The following is a 23,818-nucleotide window of genomic DNA, read 5'->3' on the forward strand; positions in this document are numbered from 1 at the left end:
CAACGGCGTGGGGGGTGGTACCCCTAAGCCCCATGTTTTTCGAGGGTCATCTGTGAACATTCTCACAGCTACTGTAGATACAGACGTTTTATCTGGAACTTCCTTCAATACACCCTATCAAACAACAAAAGTAAACATACAGCTTTGAAATATCCATTACTGCCATAACATAAAGAGTTGAAATTTATTGCAAATTTCTGAAATCCTTCATAAAGAAACAATTATTTGATTGAACAAACAGTGGAAATTTTTGTTGGGAAATATAGTTTCTGTACATTAGTATCAGAGAAATTCACATAACTGTATTCAAACAGGAGATCAGTTTAGGTTATTTTCAGACCACAATTATGTAACTTACGTCAAAATCCCACCGGTTTCCTCTGAACAGTCTGATAAGAGCTTACCTGATATACTTCAGTGGTAAGTTCTCTAGTTCTGCTAAAAAATCATACAAAACCAAACAAAAGCCAAACAGAGATGTTATGTTTTGATATGGACTGCAGCTATTTAATTGTATTAATCTGAAGACTTATAAATAAATACATTGTTAGGGATTAGCACTGTGCAAACTATCAGCTATCACTGTGAGTTCTCCATGGCTTTCTCTGGTTACCAAGTATCGTTTTGGTTCTCTCTCATTGTTATAAGTGGGTAAAGGTCAAGAAATGCCAAGTAAGTACAAAGAGAAGTGATTTTTTTGCATAGTATCTCATTTTTTATTACCAGTTTCTAATGTTTTTCTCATAACATGAGTAGCTATTAAGGAAACAATAAGAATATCACCTGTATTCAGTACCTCTTCATCTGAAAAAGGCTTAAGTAAACACTAATTAAAATATCTAGGATCTTAGCTGTCAACACTTCTCTAACTGGAGTCTTTCAAATAAAAAGGTTTTCTTTTAATTTTTTTATTTACCTAGGATTCTAAGGCATACAAGAAACCAAGAAGTCATACCTTTCCTTCAAATTATACATTACACACATATTGTAAATGTATTGAAAATTAAATAATTAGAAATTGCATTAAATACATGACTACTTATAATAAATTTAGGAATTGAAAGCATTACTAGAACACAAAAAAATTGCTCAAATAAAATTCTAGATTTTTTAAAACAATAAAGTCTGTTACTTATCTAAAAGCCAGTACACTTCCTTCTTTGGTAGCTATTAAAATGGTTGTGTTTGCAGAGGATTTGTAGGGCAGTGAAACTACTCTGTATGATATGAGTGGTGGATACAGGTCATTTATGTATTTGTCAAAACTCACAGAATGTACAACATAAAAAGTGAACCCTAATACAAACTATGGACTTTGTGTGACGATGCATCAATGACGGTTCAGTGATTTTAACAAATGTACTACTATGGTGCAAGGTGTTGATAGTGGGAGAGACTGTATAAATGCGGGGGTAGATGGTATATGGGAACTCTGTACCTTCCTCTCAATTTTGCTGTGAACCTAAAACTGCTCTAAAAAACAAAGTCTATTTTTTAAAAATCTTTTAAAATAGTTGCCATTTGTCTTAGATTCAAAATACCACCACAAAAGGTGATTTTTCTCTTCAAAGTCCATGTGCGTACTCACTAATATGCCATTTTTCACAAATCTAAAAAAAAAAAAAATATTTCAAAATGCAGCGTCAGAGAGTACCTGTCAACATCCCCGGTATACCATAAACTCTAGGCACCAGAAGCAAAGGGCATGTAAAGTATGTACATTTTGTAGCTTGAGGAGGTGGTACCTAGGAAAAGGGGAATTAGTGCTTATTTGGGAAAATCTTAATGAGATACACAGAACAAGAAACGAAAAAGGCATGCTTAAATTACAGCAAAGTATACTTGTGGCCTAAAATATCACTATCTATCTCTTGGCATGTGTGGTACAAGGTAAGAGAAAAAGAAAAATGGAAGATGAAGCACTTAGTTTTACCCATTAGCAAAAATAAAGTCACTACTTTCCAAGATCAGCGATGGTGTTATTGGTTTCTCCAAACAACTGTGCTTTTTGGTCATAGCTTGTCTGACCAACTAAACTGAAATTATCCCTACATACTGAGTTGTAATGAGTACCCGAGAGAAACTGCAACAGAAAATATTTATTTGCTACATAATGTTATCATGTATGGCCAGTTTTAAAATACAGGAACATATTTTAATGTTGTGGATTATAGAACAAGCAATTTATATTTAAAAAACTAAAAACAAGGAAGTGATTATTATAAAATATTAAATTTGCTATTTAAGCTCATTTAATTCTGCTAATTAGGATGGGCCATATGGATGATAACCTTATTTCAACTCCAATTAAAACAAAGAGGATGTGAAGGAGGAAACAGCAAAATGTGTGTACACTGGGTTTCCAATTAAACTTCAACCTTCTGGTATTTTCATTTATTCTTGCCAAAAGGTAGTTTTCTATATCTGAAGTTTCTTAGAGATAAATAGCTTACTAAGTGGCAATGTGATGCCTTAAGGGTAAGTAATGATAAACACAGGCCACAAACTTTCCCCAAATGAGAAGAGTTGAAGTGGTTCAATTCATTTTTGCTTTCTGAGGGAAAATACGTAACGAGGGGTTAAACAGTGGAGTTAAGATCTAATCAATCTTGACGAGCACTGAAATAGTGGTAAAGTCTAGTACTAACAGAGACTTGATATAGTGGATTTTGAATATCTATATAAAGCTTTAAAAAGCCTATAAACATAATATAGCAGCAACTATCTATGATTGATATTCCCATTGACTTTATAATTTATTTAGTTGCCCTAGTAATACTACCCATTTATTTTATTGTCTATTTCGGCCAGTTTTAAAGCATTTCCTTTACTTTGGATATCTGGTAAAATCCATCCCATTTTTTACCAAGTTTGATTTTCTATTAGATCCATTATATACTATAATTATGGCCTCCATAAATAAATTGATAAATGTACTGATCTGTCTCTTCAAATTGGTAGCAAATTGAAATCGTAAGTCTTCTAAAAGAATGTCAAGTTTGTCACCAAATTAATGTGCAGGGTCTTCAAGATGGATTTAATTTGTGCCACTTGATAACAACCTTTTCTGGATTTGTAACTGTCTCTTTCCACTGGTTCGCTGCTTCAATGTTATTACTGTCTTCACTTATCCAAATCTGTAAAGGAACAGTACACTCATTTAACTTAACACAATAATGGTAACTGAATTCAAACCATTAATTACTCTTACTAATGAAAGACAGCTGGACGTTTGGTTTACATATTTTCAACTAAACATCTTTCCATTTTTCCAAAAGTTTGATTTCTCTCTTTGAAACTTGATGTTAAAACACTTAACCTACTTAGTCATTGAAGACTATTTTATATGACCCAATTCAATTTGAAAATTCAATGTGAGATATTACAAAATCACTTCCTCCAAAACAGTTATTAGTATTGTTTCTTTTTCAATAAATCTAGGAGCTCAACTTAAAATTGATCCCAACCACTCAAAAACATTTTTGTAAAGATTAATTGAGACTAATCATGATTTAAATTGATTGGTAAGGAATGTGCATTTTAAGTACCTTTTACATTAAATAAAACTGTAAATTTAATTGAAATCTAAGTCATTCTTCATAGCAAACAATTTCATTGAACCTATCACTTATGTAAATTTAGATAACAGATGTGAATGAACTTGGAAAACTGTAAAGCATTTTGCAAATATAAGATATCACATTGTATGTTATGTATCACGGAGACGAGGTGAACAAGGAAACAAAACAACCTGAATCCTCAACTCAGCTACAGCACTAACAAATGCTGTTACTTTGGAGTTAACTTCTTTGTGACTCAGTGTCTAATTCTTTTAAATAAAGAAATTGGAGCAGGGCACTCCAAAAAGGTTTGGTTTTCAAACTTTTTTCTCTAAATTTCTTGGCCTGAAGAACTTTCTCTTCAAATAAAATCTTACAAAACACCCCAACATATGAAACAGATAACATAAGAGTGCTTTGACAGATAGAGGAGTGGGAGACCTTGATTCCACATGTGCCTGCCCCACCATGGTGGCTCCTGAGGCTACCAGAGGAGCCAGAGGGAACAGACGGCTAACAGGAGGAACCTCCCAGAATTATTATTCTTAACTAAAATCTCAACCGAGAAAGTGGAATCACCAAAAAAGTTATCCTGAAAATCATCTGTCAGGTAAATCTATTCCATTCATACATGGTAGTTGAGGCTTGACAATATGCAAAAACTTTAACTGAATTCATTCCATAGGCCTCACGACTTTGAAAAGTATGCTAGTTATACTAGGTCTCGAGTTCAAACTCTTTTCCAAGTAAGAATAGATGAAGAACAACAAAACTATAGTATTTTTGACACATATTTTAGGTAAAATATATGAAGTGAGTCAGAGTTAGTATCAATCTTTGAAAATTCACATATAATTTAAAGATTTCAGGTAGACTGCTAATAACATCTTGTTGTCAAGTAGAAGCCTTTAAACTAATAATACAGATTTTGGAATTTAAATGTGAGTCAAACAATTGTAATTAAGATAAAAGATACTGGACAGCTACCAGTAACTCATTTAGAGTAAAGAAAGAACTACAAAAGGAAACAAGTTCCTGTAGGACTGGCAAGTAAGCAAGTGTTATGTTGTCTTATACAAATCACTATGAATTTTTCAATAGATTAATCCAGATGACAATACTGACTAATATCACAACCACTGTTAAAATCAATGTTTTCTAGGAATTCAAATCTAACACAATTCAGCTAATAGCATACAGAGTTAAACATTAAATTGAACATGACACAGAATAAAGTAAGTTGGATACCTTAAGTAAGCCTTAAGAAATATGACTGAAATACTTAGTGTTCCCTCCTTCACAAGTAACGAGTCAGGAGCACTGAAAAACTGATCTTCCTTACTGATTTTAAAGTTGAAAAGCTCAGGAGAAAACATTTTCAGATAAGAAGCCTGACTGCTCAGAAATTCCAACTATTTTTGTATTAAAGCAGAAAGTCTGACAAGATTTGATTTTTGTGGTGACAATGAATTTTAATTCATGATGAACAATTTTACTCTATTCAACCTCAATTTTATCCTGTATTCCCTTTGTTAACCAACTGTTTAAATGCATAGAAAAGTGCAAGGAAAGAACATGAGATAAAAACTCCCTACTAACCTGCCCCACAAAGTGTCTTCTTCCTACAGAGCTTCGACTGTAAAGCTTAATGAGAAAAACAATTTCTTTTTCAATTTGTATAAGTGGAAAAATCATAGTCTCTCCCCACTTTACTCTTCCATTGGAGGCTTTCAATAAGCGTGTCTTCTTCTTATAAATCAACTCTCCCGAGCTAAACATTGCCACCTTCACAAAAAAACCTAAAGAATAAGAAATTTTGTTAAATAAAAAATTTTAAATGTCCTATAAAGAAATATACCCATATATTGTCATAAAAATATCAATAAGCTACTTTTAAAGATCTGATGAGCTACTGCCATAACAGAAAATATCTCTAGTAAATTTTATAATTATTATCATAATTTATAAGTAACTACTCTAACCTTAAATGAATTTAATCTTCCTCTAACCTGGATGCCCTTAAAGACTGGAACTGCAGACATAAATAACAATCAGCAGCAAAGGAGTACACATTGAAAAGGATTATATAAAAGAGAGGTGCCGGGCTTCCCTAGTGGCGCAGTGGTTGGGAGTCCGCCTGACGATGCAGGGGAAGCAGGTTCGTGCCCCGGTCCAAGGGGATCCCACATGCCGCGGAGCGGCTAGGCCCGTGAGCCATGGCCCCTGTGCCTGTGCGTCTGGAGCCTGTACTCCGCGGCGGGGGAGGCCACAGCAGTGAGAGGCCCGCGTACCGCAAAAAAAAAAAAGAGAGGTGCCAACTCTTTGGAGAGTTGGAGGAATTTATTTCACAAATTTATGTAGCTAAAATTCTTTGCTTTAGACTCCAGAAGTTAAACATATGCCCACTAGAGAAAACCTATTCTTTAAATAAATTTGAGATGTAGAGCTTCCAGTAATGGTAGAATAGCTTTTACAGACTAACCTCTCATAGATGACAATTATAAACTCTGGGGAAAATACTAAAAACTGTTCAAGATGCTAAACACTGACCAAAAGCAGAAAGAAACTAGAAGAGAATCAACTCTTAAAAGATGAGAACTGCACTAAGTAAAATTCAGGTTTATACAGTTTTTCACCTAAGCCTGCTCCCCAGTCTGACATACAGTGCTTACAACTCGAGCAAAAAGTGCAGTCTGACTAATTTGAGAAGTGATGGTATAGAGCTGGGGCTGCCAGACAGCAAGAAAGTAAAGAGAGAGTTTCCAGAAAGGAGGGAGCCACAAACTAAGAACTGAGGTTGACCATTATTTATAAAATGGAGATCACTGGTAATCTTGATTAGCAGTTTTGATTAAAGGAAGATACCTGTTAATGTAATAAATTGCACTGTTTTGTCCTTGTTTCCTAGAATTAACCCTATATAGTCCTCGTAATTTAACTTATTCTTTTAATGTCAACTTGGACTTTACTTGCTTTTTATTTTATGATTTTTCCATCTATCTACATAAGTGATGGTAGTCTATAGCTATTTTTTGTGTATGCTGTCCTTTCTGTTTTGATAGCAAGAATATGCTAACCTCATAAAGTTACTTTTTCCATCTTTTTTTCATGCTGTGGAACAGCTTATATAGAATAGGAATTATATGTTCCTTGAAAGTTTGGTAGGATCTGCCAGTAAAATCATCTTGGCCTCTGCTTTTATTAGAGGCAGTTCTTGTAACTACCTTTTTTACATGGTTATTGTCCTATTGATTCCTCCCTCTTCTGGAGTGAATTTCAACAGTTTTTTTCCTTAGAAAATCATTTATTTTATATAGCTGTTCAGATGAATTGGCATAGTTATAATTGGTATTGTCTTCTGTATTTATTTATTTTTATAAATTTATTTATTTATTTACTTTTGGCTGTGTTGGTCTTCATTGCTGTGCGTGGGCTTTCTCTAGATGCAGTGAGTGGGGGCTACTCCTCATTGCTGTGTGTGGGCTTCTCCTTGTGGTGGCTTCTCTTATTGCAAAGGATGTGCTCTAGGCGCGCGGGCTTCAGTAGTTGTGGCACATGGGCTCAGTAGTTGTGGCTTGCAGGCTCTAGAGCACAGGCTCAGTAGTTGTGGCCCACGAACTTAGCTGCTCCACGGCATGTGAGATCTTCCCAGACCAGGGCTCGAACCCGGGTCCCCTGCATTGGCAGGCGGATTCGTAACCACTGCACCACCATGGAAGCCCTCTTATTTATTTGTGAATATCTTCTGAGATTCAAAATTGAAATTATATTCTCTTCCTTGTCTGTTTTCTTTATTTTTTGCTTGATCCAGCCTACTATAGGTTTGTCTATTTTAATATTCTTTTCAAAGAAAAATCTTTTGGTTTTATTGATTTTGTGTTTTTTTTGTTGTCCCCATATTTATCAACTTCAACTTTAGCTTTAATTTCTACTTCTACTTTCCTTTGTGTTTGCTGTTGTTTTTCTAGCTTCTTGGACTGTGCTCAATTGTATTTATTTTCAGTCTTTGTAGTTACAGTGGACATCCATTGCTTCTACCTACTTCCTGATATTTTCTCTTCTTCTAGTAGGAAAGAGGAACACTCTTAGTCCTACTCTTAGCCCTTTAGTAGGACTGACCTCAAACCTCTCACTCCAGCAGCAGCCATGTGAACCAGCCCTAGACAACCAAAATATCAGAATCCCTGGCTGTGCTCAAAGGCACAGGCAAGAAAGTATTTTGAGGTTTGTGTCTGATATTTTCAGTTTTTTAAAAAATTAAGTTTCTAGTTAGCAGAGTATCCAAAAAAGGGTACAGACCTAGAGAGAGGATAAATTATCTAGGCTGGTGAAATATAGCTGACAGTCTTCTGGACACTCAACCTATATTAACTAAAGAGTTAAATAAAGAATAGCATCAAATGCAAGAAGGTCACAATTGGGTAAGAATCAAGAGACCAGTGGATTAAGGTAGACACAGTGGCTAGTAATTTGAAATCCAATAAAGTAATTTTAAGTTAAAAGGTAAGTATGTAAGTTAACAAAAGTAACTAAGATTTTAATCTTCACCGTAAGAAACGCAGGAAAAAACTACCTTTTACAAATATTTTCTGAAGATTCCACTTTGAACCACTTTGACATACTTACTCAAAGTCAGGGGTGTTGATGAGCTTGGAAGGTATTGAGCCTCAAGAATTTGTAACTGAATTCTGCTATTTACCGCTTGAAAACAAGTCCCCAGTTCAAGTTCTGCATGGCAAACCTGCATAAAAAAGCGTGTCATTTGCTAATCAAGAATAAAGTTTTGGCATATTTCAAAAATTCAATAATAAAGAGCTAAGGTTAGAAATTTTGAAAGCACTGCTTTTTACTGACACACAAAGCTAAGTGTTATAAGAGAAGGTTAAGATAAATGTCATGGATTCTGTCAATATGAGGTACTTACTGACTTTCATAAATTCTGATAATATAAGTTACACATACATACTGATCCTTAAAAATCAGGGAGACCAAAAGACAATTCAAATTAAAAAAAAAAAAATTAGGGCTTCCCTGGTGGCGCAGTGGTTAAGAAAGAATCCACCTGCCAATGCAGGGGACACGGGTTTGAGGCCTGGTCCAGGAAGACCCCACATGCCGCGGAGCAACTAAGCCCGTGCACCACAACCACTGAGCCTGTACTCTAGAGCCCTCGTGCCACAACTACGGAAGCCCGTGTGCCTAGAGCGCATGCTGTGCAGCAAGAGAAGCCACCACAATGAGAAGCCCACGCACCGCAACAAAGAGTAGCCCCGGCTCACCGCAACTAGAGAAAGCCCACGTGCACCAACAAAGACCCAACACAGCCAAAAATAAATAAATTTATTTTAAAAAAAAATTAAATTCCTAAACAGCTTTACTAGAGAAAATGTCATCGAAATAAACACCAAAAGAGCATATTTTCAAAAGACTTAAATGTCATTTGAATTATTTTTTCAGAATGTATGAAATATGATAAAAATGTTGTATATGAAAGGTATCATTATTTCTTCATTTGTAGAAATCAGAGGTAGTGTTACCAAAATCAGAAGACAAAGGATTACTACAATGAACAGATTTGTGGATTAAGAGCTGAATTACTATGCTAAATGAAAGCAAGCCAAAGATGAAAGTTGGCAAGAAGGAAGCTAGCGAAAGTGATGAGGTAGTAAATAATAAGGAAAAGGTCAAAGAAAACAATATAATGAAGGAGATTTAGCAAGGGGGAAAAGCTAAAATGTGCTCTTCAGTATTGCTAAGAACAGAAGAAAGTAATTTGTCTTACACAAGCCAACCTATTTACATGGATTCCAGCATCCTTGGAGTGAAAAATAAAAGAGAGAAACATAAAGTCGGCCAAATACAAAAACATTACTGTTCACATGATGAAAAGAGTAAGTATGGGATTAAAGAAAGAACATAATGTTAACAGATCTCACTAGGGCGCAGCACAGACTGACACAAAAGTCTTTGCTAGTATTGATTCCAACAAAGCTATAAAACAGCCGACTGATACTTCATCGAGCGGTTTATATTTGATAATCATGCAGTATTCCCCAGTAATTGACGCATGGATCATAAAAAAGAACCTTTTTATGTACATGCCATTGACTGAATCTTGGATATTTTCTTAATACAATAATCTGTAATGGTCAAAATGGCCAAAATTGGTCATGCCATTAAGAAATCAAAAGATACAAAGTGAAAAGTTAGTCAAAGTATAAAATCAACTGTTGAGGTTACAGTCCCTCTTGAAAAATCTAAAATGATGATAAAAATTGTCTATTTTAGCAATAAATGCTGAATTCTAATAAATAAGTGAATGTACTGCTTTTGCTTTTAATCAGAATAAGGATGGCTTAATAAATCTTTTTACATGAACTAATTTGGTATCCATATATAACACCTTTGCTGATTAAAAAAACAAACGTTGCAGTCCTTGGCATTTTAAAATATACATTTAAAAAATACAGTTATTTATTGTTTACAAAACACAAAGGAAACCATGGATAACAATTTTTCATTAATTACTTTCATTATGGTTTTGTACCCACGATATAATAACGCTTATGAAAACATCTAAAGGTGACAAAACTTCTTAGTGTTACACACTTGTAGAGTTCACTCTCAAAAAACAGAGCAGCATTTGGCAGTGGATTTACCATTTCTTACTTGTCAAGGTTATTTCATAAATTCAATTTATATTCCAAGATATTAAGTTGGATCATGAAAAACTATTCAAAGTGGTTTTCAATCTCATAATAACCAAAAAATTAAAATTCTAATCAATTAGTAGGTATACATGAAGAGCATTTTTAATGAGCACAAAACCATGGAAGATAAAACATATGACCTCCGTTCCTGAATAATGTATCATTTTTTAAAGAAAAGAGAACTTTTTGAGCTTCCTGGATGAAATGTTAAGCATAATTAAAGAAATCCCTTATCTGGTGATTTTTGAGAATATCTTCTTAGAGGGACAATACATAGCTGATAAAAGATATTTTCACATATTGAGGTATGGGGAAGTCATTCTGGCTTATACATGAGTTAACTTGAATTTTATGCTAACTGAAACAGCCTGTTTGTGGCCTATCAAGCATACATTGTACATCTGCTTTAATTATTAAAGGAAAGGGCGCACTGACCAGAAGTAAAGAATGTCCGTGTTAAAAATAAAGATGAAATGCCTCCCTTCCTGGGATGCCACTGCTGGTCCCCCATCCAGGATAAGACTCCCTTCCCAGGTGCCAAGGCCATACTGACTTGCTGTGCACACGCTGATCTTTTTTTTTTTGGAAACCTTGAAGGAATGTATCCCTGACTTGTTTGATGTTCTTTGTTCTGACAAGATATAAAACTGTGCTGAAAACCATTCTTCTCCAGAGCAGTTCCTCAGAGTTATCCGAGAGGCTGTTTTCTGGGCTATAGTCCTCAGTTTGGCTCAAATAAAACTCTTTTCTATTCCTATTATAGACTGTTTATTGATAATTTTCTTCGACACGGTAAAGAGAGCTGGCTGTGGAATCAGAATATCTCGGTTCAAATCCTGCTTCCCCAACAACAGGCTATATGAACTCAGGCAAGTGCTTCAAGGTCTTGGTCTCCACAATAGGGATGACAAGAGCAGCAAGCTCGTAAGTTCGGTGTGAGCATTAAATCACTTAGGACCAAGTCAGTCATATGCTAAGTTTCTTCAAATGTCAGCTACTTCTTCAGGGAAACTTTATGTCTTCCACATTATTCAACACAGAAATTTGAGTTGTCAGCTAGCTGTTAAGGTCAAAAACTCTGTACTCAGGAAATTATTAGCTCTATATGAAAATTCTGCTGTTCATGATAAAACACTTGTCAGTGTGAAGGATGGGTATGTAAGTCTGGCTCTTTCAATGTCACAATTAGAATATAAATTTTCCCCCTCAACACAGGAAACAAAGCATATTATTCTTGCTTTTAGCCAATAATAAGAAACATTCACACTCAGTAATATAAATTCACTGGTCCAATATAGCCTGCAAGCCCTTCTTTCAAGCCATCAATCTTTGTATCCCTAGCACATGGCAGACAACAGATAGACAAATGTTTATAAAACATCTGATACGCAAAATATAATTTTGTAGAAACTGTGCCATAATCATTCATTCAGATTCTCCAAGGCAGATTAAGATTATAATGTCTCAATTCCCCAGAAAATACATTTGCTGAGTTATCTTCTACTATACTCTACTAATTTTTAAAGATGTAATCTATTAAAAAACCCAAAAAACCCATGAGGCAGATTATTGCCCTAGAAAATCTCAAGGCTATTGGAGGAGTCAGATATGCAATCATAATAAAATGCTGTGTTATAATAATATTTAAAAAAAATTAATCTATGAATTATCCATTTAAATAGCAATATGTGCCTTTTGTAAAATATGGTTGCAGATTACTGTCTACTAAGCTAGTAGTAGATGTAAATGATAAAGATGTGATAAACTCCTGTCACAGTTAGAAAACAAATTTGCTATACTTTAACAGAAAATAACAATCTAATTTAGCATGCTTTCATTCATCATTTATTCTTTCATATCAACCTACATACAAATATTCAATGCCAAGAATATGACGGGCCCTTACTATGGGCACAGTAAAATATGAAGAAAAAAGATGGAAGCTCAAGCCTTGTTTTTTTTTAAAACAAGTAACTTAAATAATTCTAAGTTATAATCAATGCTATAAAGAAAACACATTTGGTATGGAGACAGAAAATAAGAGACAAGAAATAACAAGATTTTTCAATTCTTCTTGATTAATCTTTTGTTTATTTTTTAATCCCTAATTTCCCCTCAGTTCAGTGATTCTCAAGCCAGGCTACACATTAGAATCACCTGAGTAGCTTCTGAAAATTACAGATGCCTCTGGCTCACTCCTCCCCAAATTCTGATTTAATGGTTTAAGTGTGGGCTTTTTTAAAAAGTTCCCCAGGTGATTCTAATGTGTAGCCAGGTTAAGAACCACTTCAAGCACCTTAAATATTTTTCAAAGTAGGTAAAATATAAATCCTATGTAAATTTAAAATCACATATAAGTTCACATATAACCTTATGAAGCATTATGACTGATTTCTATATATATATTATCCTGACACAGAAACTACATAATTAAATCATTAGGAATTTCTAAACAACTTAAACAGTGTTCAGCTGGCTAGTTGAAAGAAGCAACTACTGGGTCTCAAAAATCAATCAGCACTATAAATAATGAAGTTCTTTACAAAAAAACACCAGCTGTAGATCCTCCATTCTACCCAATTTATGGACATGGTGCTTACTCATGATTAAAGCTTTCCTAATCTATTTCAAGACAATCTCTCATTGAGTTTGTAGTTTATTGATTCTGTCTTGCTTTTCCTAAGTTATCAGCTACTAAAAAAAAAACCTAAAAAATTATTTAAAATTATTCATACTTAGGGTTATTACACTGAAGTACGAAACATTAATTAAACATGTACTAGAAGAAAGTAACCCTAAGGTTATTTTCCAAAGGAGAAAGAAAAGGGGCTCTGTTAACATTTTATCAACTTTTTAAAAAATTATTAAATAATGACATAATTACAACTTTTTTACATTACATTTATGTTACTATTGCTTCTTGAGAGCCTTCCTGATCCTTTAATATATTCTAGTTTTCAAATTATACTCCAACAAACAAAAATTCATCCACTAAATAATTCTAAAAGTGTGAAATACTTTACATATTATATCACTTACAGAAATTTTTGAAGGAGGTGATATATCCAAAGAGTAATCCATTTCCTGTGTGCTAAGAGTTCTGAGTGATAGTGAGCATTCTCCAATAGTTTTCTTCCTAGGAGTCTGGGTTTGAATCTTAAATACAAGTCTTACAGTTTGTAGACTGTGTAGTTTAATAGCAAATACAAACGTTTCCATAAATTCAATAGTCTAAAATAAAAATCAAGAAAATATAAAATATGTTAATAGAATGACTGAAAAAAGGGTCATATACCAATACAAAATAAACAAAAATAACATTTATAATCTAGGAAAGGCAAATTTAATATTTTTATAACAAAAAATATTTTTTAATGAAAATGAAAATGAGAATGGCCATGACTTGCTTTTCCAAAATTTATTCTGGATACTGCCCTTCTTAATTTCACAAATCCTTTTAATTACTTAGTCAGGAATTTAGTCAATATCAACATCAAGTTCACCAGAATACAGCTTTTTCCCTTTTAAAAAATTAGGTTGCTCTCCATCTTTGGTTCTGGAGTATCATTCCTGCTATTCACCACACTGCTTCAACAGTTAATGAGAGTACTTCAAGAATCTCATGCAAGCTCTCACAGTATGCAAAATCTAATTTGTTCACATTAATAAGAGACTTGAATTATTTCTTTAAAGGAGCTATTCTTTGTCTAATGTTCTTCCCATCTAATTTGGGGTTCATTTTATCTTTTGGTGATGTTTGTTCCACTCTCTCCTATCTGAAAATCGATCTCCTTGACAGAGAAGACAAAGGGAAATGTGAGGTCCAAGTTCTACCTTCTCTCATAATCTTCCACTCCAGGCAGCAAGTCAGTGTTTTCCATGCCCAGACTATTTTCAAATGTTCTTTATATTACTTTTAATATTTTTAAAACCTTGGCTTACTGTGACCTAACATCTTCTTGACACTAGACTGCTTTTTGCTTATAAACTTCCTAACACCAATATTTTAGATACTGTGCCCAAATGTTCACTTTTACCATAATCACTTATGTCTGTGTAGTCAGAATTGTGTTTCTGAGAGCCTCCCAACCACCTGAGCTTTCTTTTTCTTTCAATCTCAAGCCATAGATCACATCAATAATACAGTATGCATAAAATATTTAATTTTTAAACTCAGATGCAGTGAGCTTACAAATGAAGTTAAGTGTGCTGGTTTACTTTACATTTTGCCATAATAGGGGACTCCTAAACAACTTAATAATAAATTTTAAAAGATTCCAAGCAAGTTTTAATATGAGAACATTTTCCCCTAACTTTTCTTAAGTTAGCTTAGTTTTATTTGAAAATCAAAAAGTGAAAGTGTTTAATTCAGTAAGTATTCATCTGTGAGTATCAGGATTAAAACCAGAGTTAAGATTTATTTCCATCTAGACTTTCTACAATGCATATTTTTGTAAAGTGAGATCCTAATATTTACACATAAATTTTGATCACTGCTTTTTCACTTATTAAGAACATTTTTCCATGTCCTTAAAAACTCTTCCTAAACATTATTTTTCATGGCTGCCTAGTATTCTATCACATGGTGTTATGGTTTGAATTGTGTCTCCCCCCAAAAAAGATGTGTTGAAGTCCTAACCCTGAGTAACTCAGAATGTGGCCTTATTTGGAAATAAAGTCATTGAAGATGTAATTTGTGAAGTTAAGATAAGGTTATACTGGAGTAGGCAGACCCCTAATCCAATATAACTGGCGTCCTTATAAGAAAATAGCCATGTGAAGACACAGAGACACATGGAGATGAAAGACACGTGGTCATGTGCAGATGAAAGCCAATGATTAGAGTGAAGCCAAGGAATGACAGGGATTGCTGGCCATCACCAGAAGCTAGGAGAGAGGCATGGAAGAGATGGAACAGATTCTCCTTCAGAGAAGGAAACAACACTGCTGACACCTTGATTTCAGACTTCCTCTGAAACTGTGAGAGAGAAATATTTGTTGTTCTAAGCTATCCAGTTTGTGTTACTTTGTTAACAGCACCCATAGGAAACAAATACACAAATACATGGTATACCAAGAGTTCTCTCAACCATTCCCCTATGGGAAACATTTAGATAGTTTCCAACGTTTTCTCTATGAACAAAACTGCCAAGAATACTTTATATATATTGTGTTTGCATCTTTGATTATTGCCATGAAGTAGATTTCAAGTAGAAACACTATGTTAAAAAGTATAAATATTTTAAGGTTTTTTTCTTCTTAAAAAAAATCATTTATTGAAGTATAGTTGATTCACAATGTTGTATTAGTTTCTGATGTACAGCAAAGTGATTCAGTTATACATACATATATTCTTTTCATATTCTTTTCCATTATGGTTTATTACAGGATATTGAATATAGTTCCCTGTGCTATACAACAGTAGGAACTTGTTGTTTATCTATTTTATATGTAGTGTTTGTATCTGCTAATCCCAAACTCCTAATTTATCCCTCCCACAACCCCTTTTCCCTTTGGTAACCATAAGTTTGTTTTCTGTCTGTGAGTCCATTTCTGTTTTGTAAATAATTTCATTTGTATCATATTTTAGATTCCACATATAAGTGATATCATATTGTATTTGTCTTTCTCCTTCTGACTTACTTCACTTAGTATAATCTTATTTTAAGGTTTTAATGTATATTGTCAAAATAATTTCCAGAAAGTGTTATGGTCTAGAGTACTTGTAAAATTTTCCTAATTTTAAAGCAAAAAAAGAAAGAAAAGAGAAAGCAATATGTAATTTAAATTTGTATATCTATGAATACTAGTGAGAGTAAATTTTTTCATGTTTATTAGTCATTTGAATTAACTTATTTTTAAATGATATGCTCCTGTAGAAGTTTCATTTGTATGGAAAAACACTAACCATTCAACCCATATCAGAAGACAAAAATGAAGATATATTTAAAGTGAAATCTAGAATCTATAAAACAAATTCAGGATCATAAGTCTTCCAGTTACGATCACTGAAAGTATTTAAAAGAAATTAATTGCAATCATGCAATTATTTCTCAAAGCAAAAGTGGAGTGAGGGGAGAGAGGATGAAAATATAGACACATATATTTATACAAGAAAAATAAATACAAGAAAAGTAAATAGTTTCATTAGATATTACTCATATCCTATATATTTTAGTGATTAAGGTTTTCTTTTTATATACAATGGAATATTACTCAGCCATAAAAAGAAACGAAATTGAGTTATTTGTAGTGAGGTGGATGGACCTAGAGTCTGTCATACAGAGTGAAGTAAGTCAGAAAGAGAAAAACAAATACTGCATGCTAACACATATATATGGAATCTGAGAAAAAAGAAAATGGTCATGAAGAACCTAGGGGCAAGATCTGAATAAAGACACAGATCTACTAGAGAATGGACTTGAGGATATGGGGAGGGGGAAGAGTAAGCTGTGACAAAGTGAGAGAGTGGCATGGACATATATACACTACCAAATGTAAAATAGATAGCTAGTGGGAAGCAGCCGCATAGCACAGGGAGGTCAGCTCGGTGCTTTGTGACCACCTAGAGGGGTGGGAGAGGGAGGGTGGAAGGGAGGGAGGGAGACACAAGAGGGATATGGAGGGTGGGAGGGAGAGAGAGGCAAGAGGGAAGAGATATGGGAACATACGTATATGTATAACTGATTTACTTTGTTATAAAGCAGAAACTAACACACCATTGTAAAGCAATTATACTCCAATAAAGATGTTTAAAAAATAAATAAATAAAAAATAAATGCATCTTAATACTGGACAATGAAATATCAAGTATTTCTGAGGCTCAAAACGGTCTTTAAAAAAGCAAGGGGTACACAATTTGTAGTTTCCCAAAAATAAAACACTTTCTTATTCCAATTCTTTGCATGGGTTAAAGTGACAAATAGGAGAAAAACATAAAAAGATAGCCAAACACAAACACTTACATTAGAGCCTTCCTTGACTGAAGATTTGAAATGTACTGGTTTGGGCAATGTTAGTATTCCTTTTATAGAAATAGTAGGATTATCTCCATAACTAGAGGGCCAACTTAAATCTCTGCACTAGAAAGAAAATAAAAATACAGTTTGAGTTTTACAAAGGACTCTGACAATACAAATATTTGACACATTTCTTGAGTTAATGACTTAAATAAAAACTATAGGGCTTCCCTGGTGGCACAGTGGTTGAGAATATGCCTGCCAATACAGGGGACACGGGTTCAAGCCCTGGTTGGGAAGATCCCACATGCCGCGGAGCAACTAAGCCCGTGAGCCACAACTACTGAGCCCGCGTGCTGCAACTACTGAAGCCAGCATGCCTAGAGCCCGTGTTCTGCAACAAGAGAAGCCACCACAACGAGAAGCCCACACACCGCAATGAAGAGTGGCCCCCGCTCGCTGCAACTAGAGAAAGCTTGTGCGTAGCAACGAAGGCCCAACACGGCCAAAAATAATAAATAAATAAATTTATAAAAAAACTATAAAAGTAAACTTTAGTCTGAGATCTTCTGTTTCATTGACATTAAAATAATCTGACAGTGTTTTAGACATCACATCAATTTCCTTCTTGAGGTTAAAAGCAAACATATTTCCATCATACCTATAGATTTATTTTCTTTAGATCTTCTATTAAATACTCTTTTCTGTAAAACACTATAGAACCCTAAATTCCAAAGAAGGAATTGACCCATTCCCTAGAAGAGAGCAACAGTAGATGCTTGTAATTTATAGTCTAAATATTGAATTATGTAAGAAAAGTTTGTATTAACTTACCTGTAAAACTGTGATCCAGATCTGCTCTACTGAAGAATTATAAAACATTTTCACATTTAATCTCCCCAAATCTCTTTCATCTCCTGATAGAGTAATTGTATCTGAATTGTAAAAGAACAAAGATGGTTGAATTACTATGCAATCCTTCCAATCCAACTGAGCTTTGATACAACCCAATTTTAAGAGCACAACTGAAAATTGCTATAATTACTTTTTAAAGTTGTCAATTTATTAAGACAAAAATCACACTTCAATGCTTTTATTAAAGTGCTGGGGGAAGATATACTATAAAAAGTACCTGGCTTAAAAACTTAGCCCAATTATAACCTGAAGAATTTAAGTTTAAACTAAGAAAAACTTTCCCAAATAACATTGATATGGCCTTAATATTGTATGCTTCTGGAAATTCCCTCACTAACATACTTTAAAACAAACGAAAGATATTTCATTTTAAAGATGCCTTTATGCCTGAACACTAAAAAATGGACCATCTGATCTGAGTATTCATATGCAGATAACACTGACAACATAGATATAATCATCTAGACTTTTTTTAACCTTATCATAACTACATTCAAAATACTTTTGGGCAGAAATAATTCCCTTAAGAATATAAAAGTAGAATATTTTATTCCTTACCCAGGCTTCTGTTACTCCCCTGAGAATTTTTCCTTGAAGAAGAGCTGCTGGGCATACTGGACAATGAATCATGTCTCTACAAATAAAATTCTTCTTTAGTCAGATGTTGCATATCAGACTTTAAGTATTCTGAAACTGATGCCCCAATACCCACCCTAGTACCAAACTGAGTGCTAATCATTCTGACAGTGTTACTGGTCAGAATCTGCCACTTTTAGATAGTAAAGGGGGAAAAGGTTTTCTGTGTGTGTGTTACCAAGAAAATAGTAAATATCTTACTAGGTAATATATGGGAAAGCCTTTGCTGTTTTTGGTTTGGTTTTGTAATAAGGAGGAAGAGATTACTGTTTATATGTCATACTTGCAAATACTAATGAAAATCAGTATATATTTGGAAGTGCCCTGTTACCTAAAAACCTATAAAGCAGCAGTTATCAAAGCATAGTCCCCTGGGCCAGCAGTATCAGCATCACCTGGGAACTTGCTAGAAATACAAACTCAGGCCCTGATGCAGAGCTACTGAATCAAAAGCTCTGGGGGGTGGAATTCCCTGGTGGCGCAGTGGTTGAGAATCTGCCTGCTAATGCAGGGGACACGGGTTCGAGCCCTGGTCTGGGAAGATCCCACATGCCACGGAGCAACTAGCTCCGTGAGCCACAACTACTGAGCCTGCGCATCTGGAGCCTGTGCTCCGCAACAAGAGAGGCCGTGATAGTGAGAGGCCCGCGCCCCGCGATGAAGAGTGGTCCCCACTTGCCACAACTAGAGAAAGCCCTCGCCCAGAAACGAAGACCCAACACAGCCAAAATAAATAAATAAATTAAAAAAAAAAAAAAAAGCTCTGGGGGTGAGGCCTGGCAATCTGTATTTTAACAAGCTCTTCAAACAATTCTGATGCACGGTAAAAAAAAAACTGGTGCTATAAAGAATTAATTCTGCAAAAAATTAACTCAACTGAAGATGATTAAGAATACATTTCCATTTAAATGTATGCATATACATTCACGTGGAAAAATGTCCACAGGTACATATAACAATATTTTCATAGCAATTTTATTCTCAGTTATAGGAACATAGGTGACTTGTCTTTTTACCTTGCTTAATTCTGGTTTCTACTTTTTAAATAATAATCAGTTTACTTTATTTAAAAAAACATTTTTTAAACATCAAAAAACTCAATTCTATTTCAAAAATAGGAGAACACTGTGTTAATATTAATGAATAATTAAAGTTCTACATCTCAATAAAAATACTAATTTTTACTAACTAGGTAGTTATGTTCAATAAGGAAAGTCAAATCAATAAGCACTTTTAAGTATAACATTTTAAATTCCAACTGCCTCAAGACTGCCTCATTACATACCATAAGAAAAGTAAGATTCATAAAAGAACAAAAGAAAAACTATTGCCTTTTAGTATTCAACTGAGAGCTTCCTGAAATAACACACATGGGAAATGCCAAGCGTTTACTCTTTAGCTATTAGGATAGATACATCTACAAAACATACATAACATGTTGTTCCTAATGTAATTCACACATTTCTGAATTTTTAGCCTGAAAATAAATTACTGCATATAATTCAATTCATAGAAATAATTTACCTGAATGAATTGCTGAGATGAACTTGTAAGATCAAACATAGACTTGCTTATTAGTCCAGGGGAATTGGGAAGTCTATTGGTCCTTAAGTCACAAACTACAAAGGGACATGAGAAAATTACTTATTTTTATAGTAAAGAAGAAGGACTTCCCTGGAGGCGCAGTGGTTAAGAATCCGCCTGTCAACGCAGGGGACACGGGTTCGAGCCCTGGTCCAGGACGATCCCACATGCCGCGGAGCAACTAAGCCCATGCGCCATAACTACTGAGCCTGCACTCTAGAGCCTACAAGCCACAACTACTGAGCCTGTGTGCCACAACTACTGAAGCCCACGTGCCTAGAGCCCGTGCTCCGCAACAAAAAGAAGACACCGTAATGAGAAGCCCGTGCACCGCAATGAAGAGGAGCCCCCACTCTCCGCAACTAGAGAAAGCCCGCGCACAGCAACGAAGACCCAACACAGCCAAAAATAAACAATAAATGAATAAATTTTAAAAACACACACACATTAAAAAAAAGGAGAAACTTAATTCTACTTAATTACTATGAACTAAATCTCTATAGGACATATAGCATGAATATTATAGGCAAATCTACTTAAGAGACAAAGCCTTCTAATCAAGTTTAAAAACTGCTTTTCAATTATTTTACTTTTGTTTGAAACAGAAACCAACACAAATCAAACAACACATTTTCACATCCACATCAAATATCAAGCAGGAAAAATTCATTCTTTTTGCTTACATTATCCAATTCTTCATCCCAGAAGAATAATCTAAGAGGATGTAAGTCCTCTGTACTAAATGCAATTCAACTATTTAATGAGCACTTATTACAATACTGAATTCCATGTACTGTTATATTTCTAGTCTGTATATGTAATTTCCTTCCTAAACTATAAGATCATTGAAGAATGGAATTCTGTGTAATAATTGTATAGTCTAGCACAGTGCTGAAATACATATTTAAATAAGTACTTCTACTTTATTTCTAGTACCTCAGCCTGAATTCAGTGGTTGAGATAGCTATATATTTTTCCTGAATATCAGTGAAAATTTTGTGAATCCGATGTACAGATAGTCTATAATTGATACAGTCTCAAATATTAAACTAACGAAGATTGGTAATCATTTAGGCATTTTCTGTTTTCTTTGTTTACATTTCTAATCTCATCATTAGTTTCTAAATTCATCATTTTCACTGAATAGAACAGAAAATAGAGCTAGTAAATACTTGTAGAATATGAATGGATAGATGTTATATAAAATATGTGCAAAACCTAAAAATAAAATTTCTTTCAAAAAAGGACAAACAAAATGGAACTTGGAACTACCAATATACATAACTCATTAACCTTTCATTTTTACATTAGATATAAACCACAGAGAAGTTACAATGTTTATCATATCACTTCTGAAGCCTGCTTTTCTCTTTATTTTTAAATTGATTTTCATAAGATGAATCATATCTTCCAGAATTTAGATTTAATTTGATTTCTACATTTGTTAAAGAGAAAAGACAAAGAGGAGAAATTTTTTTCATACCCGATCCATATCGTTTCGTTGTTTCTGAATGAGGAGGAAAGCGCCGACTCAAATCAGGTGACACGTGCTGATACATATAGAATGGGTTATATATATCATAGCTGGGTCCATGCTGAGATGAACTGGAAAGTTCTACCTTTCTAGCTCCAAAAGATGCTCTGGCAGATCCTGAAAGCAAGCGTTTCTAAAGTTTTACAAAACCCTTTTCTTGGAGTTATTAGCCAACAACTGGTGTACCCAAGGCAAAGGGAAAAAAATGTCTCAAGTAATACTAAATCACATGCATTTGATATCTAAAATAATGAGCAGATGTCTATTCAGGTCTAACTGTGTGGAGTATTCTCCCAAGAATCAGCCATGAACCTCGCTCTCAAGACAGTCTGATAAATGTCTGGCATTCCTCTTTACCCTACAGACAATTCTACATTTTGTGACTGGAGTTTCCTTTATTTTTCTACTGCAGAAAGAACATCTTTTAAGTAAAAAGATAATCATTTTTTTGGAGATGCACTCCTTTCACAAAGACAGAACATTTATAAAAACTGACCACATGCTGAGATACACAGAGCAAGTCTCAATAAATCTGAAAGGACTGAAATCAGAGTATGTTCTATAACCACAATGCAATAAAGTTAGAAATCAAATAACAAAAAGAAGAATAAAAATATTTATATGTAAACATAAAGAACCAAGAAACACCAAAAAATAATCTTTAAGAAGAAAAACAAGACTGAAAAATTTGCTCTACTCAGTATTAAGAATAGAATATTTGAACAAGATCAATGGAACAGAGTAGAAGGCTCAGAAAGAGAAACCCATTTTATGGACACTTGATTTATAATCAATGTGGCACTGCGTAACAGTGGGAAAGAATGGTCTTTTCATTAAAAGGTGATAAGAGTTCCCTGGGGGCCTAGTGGTTAGGATTATGGGCTTTCACTGCCATGGCACGGGTTCAGTCCCTGGTGGGGGAAGTTCCCACAAGCCACACAGCGCGGCCAAAAAAAAAATTAATAAAAGGTGATAAGACAATTGGATTTTTTTTTTTTCTTTTTTTTTTTTTTTTGTGGTATGCGGGCCTCCCTTTGTTGTGGCCTCTCCTGTTGCGGAGCACAGGCTCCGGACACGCAGGCTCAGCGGCCATGGCTCACGGGCCCAGCCGCTCCGCGGCATGTGGGATCCTCCCAGACCAGGGCTCGAACCTGGTTCCCCTGCATCGGCAGGCGGACGCGCAACCACTGCGCCACGAGGGAAGCCCCAGACAATTGGATATTGATATAGAAAAAAAGAACCCTTCATCCCAACAAAACATATTCACAAAATATAAATTCCATGTGGATTATTGTAGATCTAAATTAAATGTTAAAGGCAAACCAATAAAACTTCTATATTTAATTAAATTTATAAGAAAGTTCTCACGGCCTTAGACCAGGGAAGCACTTCTTAAATGGAACACAGTATTAACCATAAAAACAATCTTAATAAGCCTAACTACATTACAATTGAAAATTCCCATTTGTCAAAAGACTATTTAAGAGAGTGAAAAGGTAACCCACAGAGTGGGAAAAGATATGTGTAACATATATAACTGACAAAGGGCTCATATCCATAATATATGGGGAACTCCCACAAACCAGTAAGAAAAAGACAGGCAAGCCCAAATATAAACTGGCTTAAGACTGAGCAGGTACTTCAGAAGAGAGGCTATCCAAATAGCCAATAAATATAACCTGGTGTTCAAACTCATTAGTCATGAGGGAAATGCAAGTTAAAAGTCCAATGAGATACCACTCAGTCATAATGTTGAATGAAAGAACTCATATAACAAAAGAATATACACTGAACATGTAATTTCATTTATATAAAGAACCCATAACAAAAGAGTATATATTGTATATGTAATTTCATTTATATAAAAAAACACATAATAAAAGAATATATATTGAATATATAATTTCATTTATATAAAGG

The 23,818-nt window shown here is 34.4% G+C and overlaps 1 protein-coding gene across 1 annotated transcript in view; it reads right to left on the reverse strand.

Annotated features, from left to right (window-relative positions):
* Positions 1–1,046: 1,046 nt before the first annotated feature.
* Positions 1,047–23,818, reverse strand: part of TC2N (tandem C2 domains, nuclear) — a 41,332-nt gene continuing 18,560 nt past the window's right edge. Inside the window, exons 4-12 of the mRNA XM_007105050.4 lie at positions 21,848–22,015; positions 20,305–20,399; positions 18,703–18,778; positions 18,064–18,164; positions 17,236–17,352; positions 13,310–13,501; positions 8,187–8,301; positions 5,160–5,359; positions 1,047–3,137 (exon numbers count right to left, since the gene is read on the reverse strand). Of these exons, the coding sequence (XP_007105112.1) occupies positions 3,027–3,137; positions 5,160–5,359; positions 8,187–8,301; positions 13,310–13,501; positions 17,236–17,352; positions 18,064–18,164; positions 18,703–18,778; positions 20,305–20,399; positions 21,848–22,015 (1,175 nt within the window). The 3' untranslated portion in view covers positions 1,047–3,026. The remainder of the gene's footprint in view (positions 3,138–5,159; positions 5,360–8,186; positions 8,302–13,309; positions 13,502–17,235; positions 17,353–18,063; positions 18,165–18,702; positions 18,779–20,304; positions 20,400–21,847; positions 22,016–23,818) is intronic.

The sequence above is a fragment of the Physeter macrocephalus genome, chromosome 11 (assembly GCF_002837175.3).
Source record: "Physeter macrocephalus isolate SW-GA chromosome 11, ASM283717v5, whole genome shotgun sequence".
Lineage (NCBI taxonomy): Eukaryota > Metazoa > Chordata > Mammalia > Artiodactyla > Physeteridae > Physeter > Physeter macrocephalus.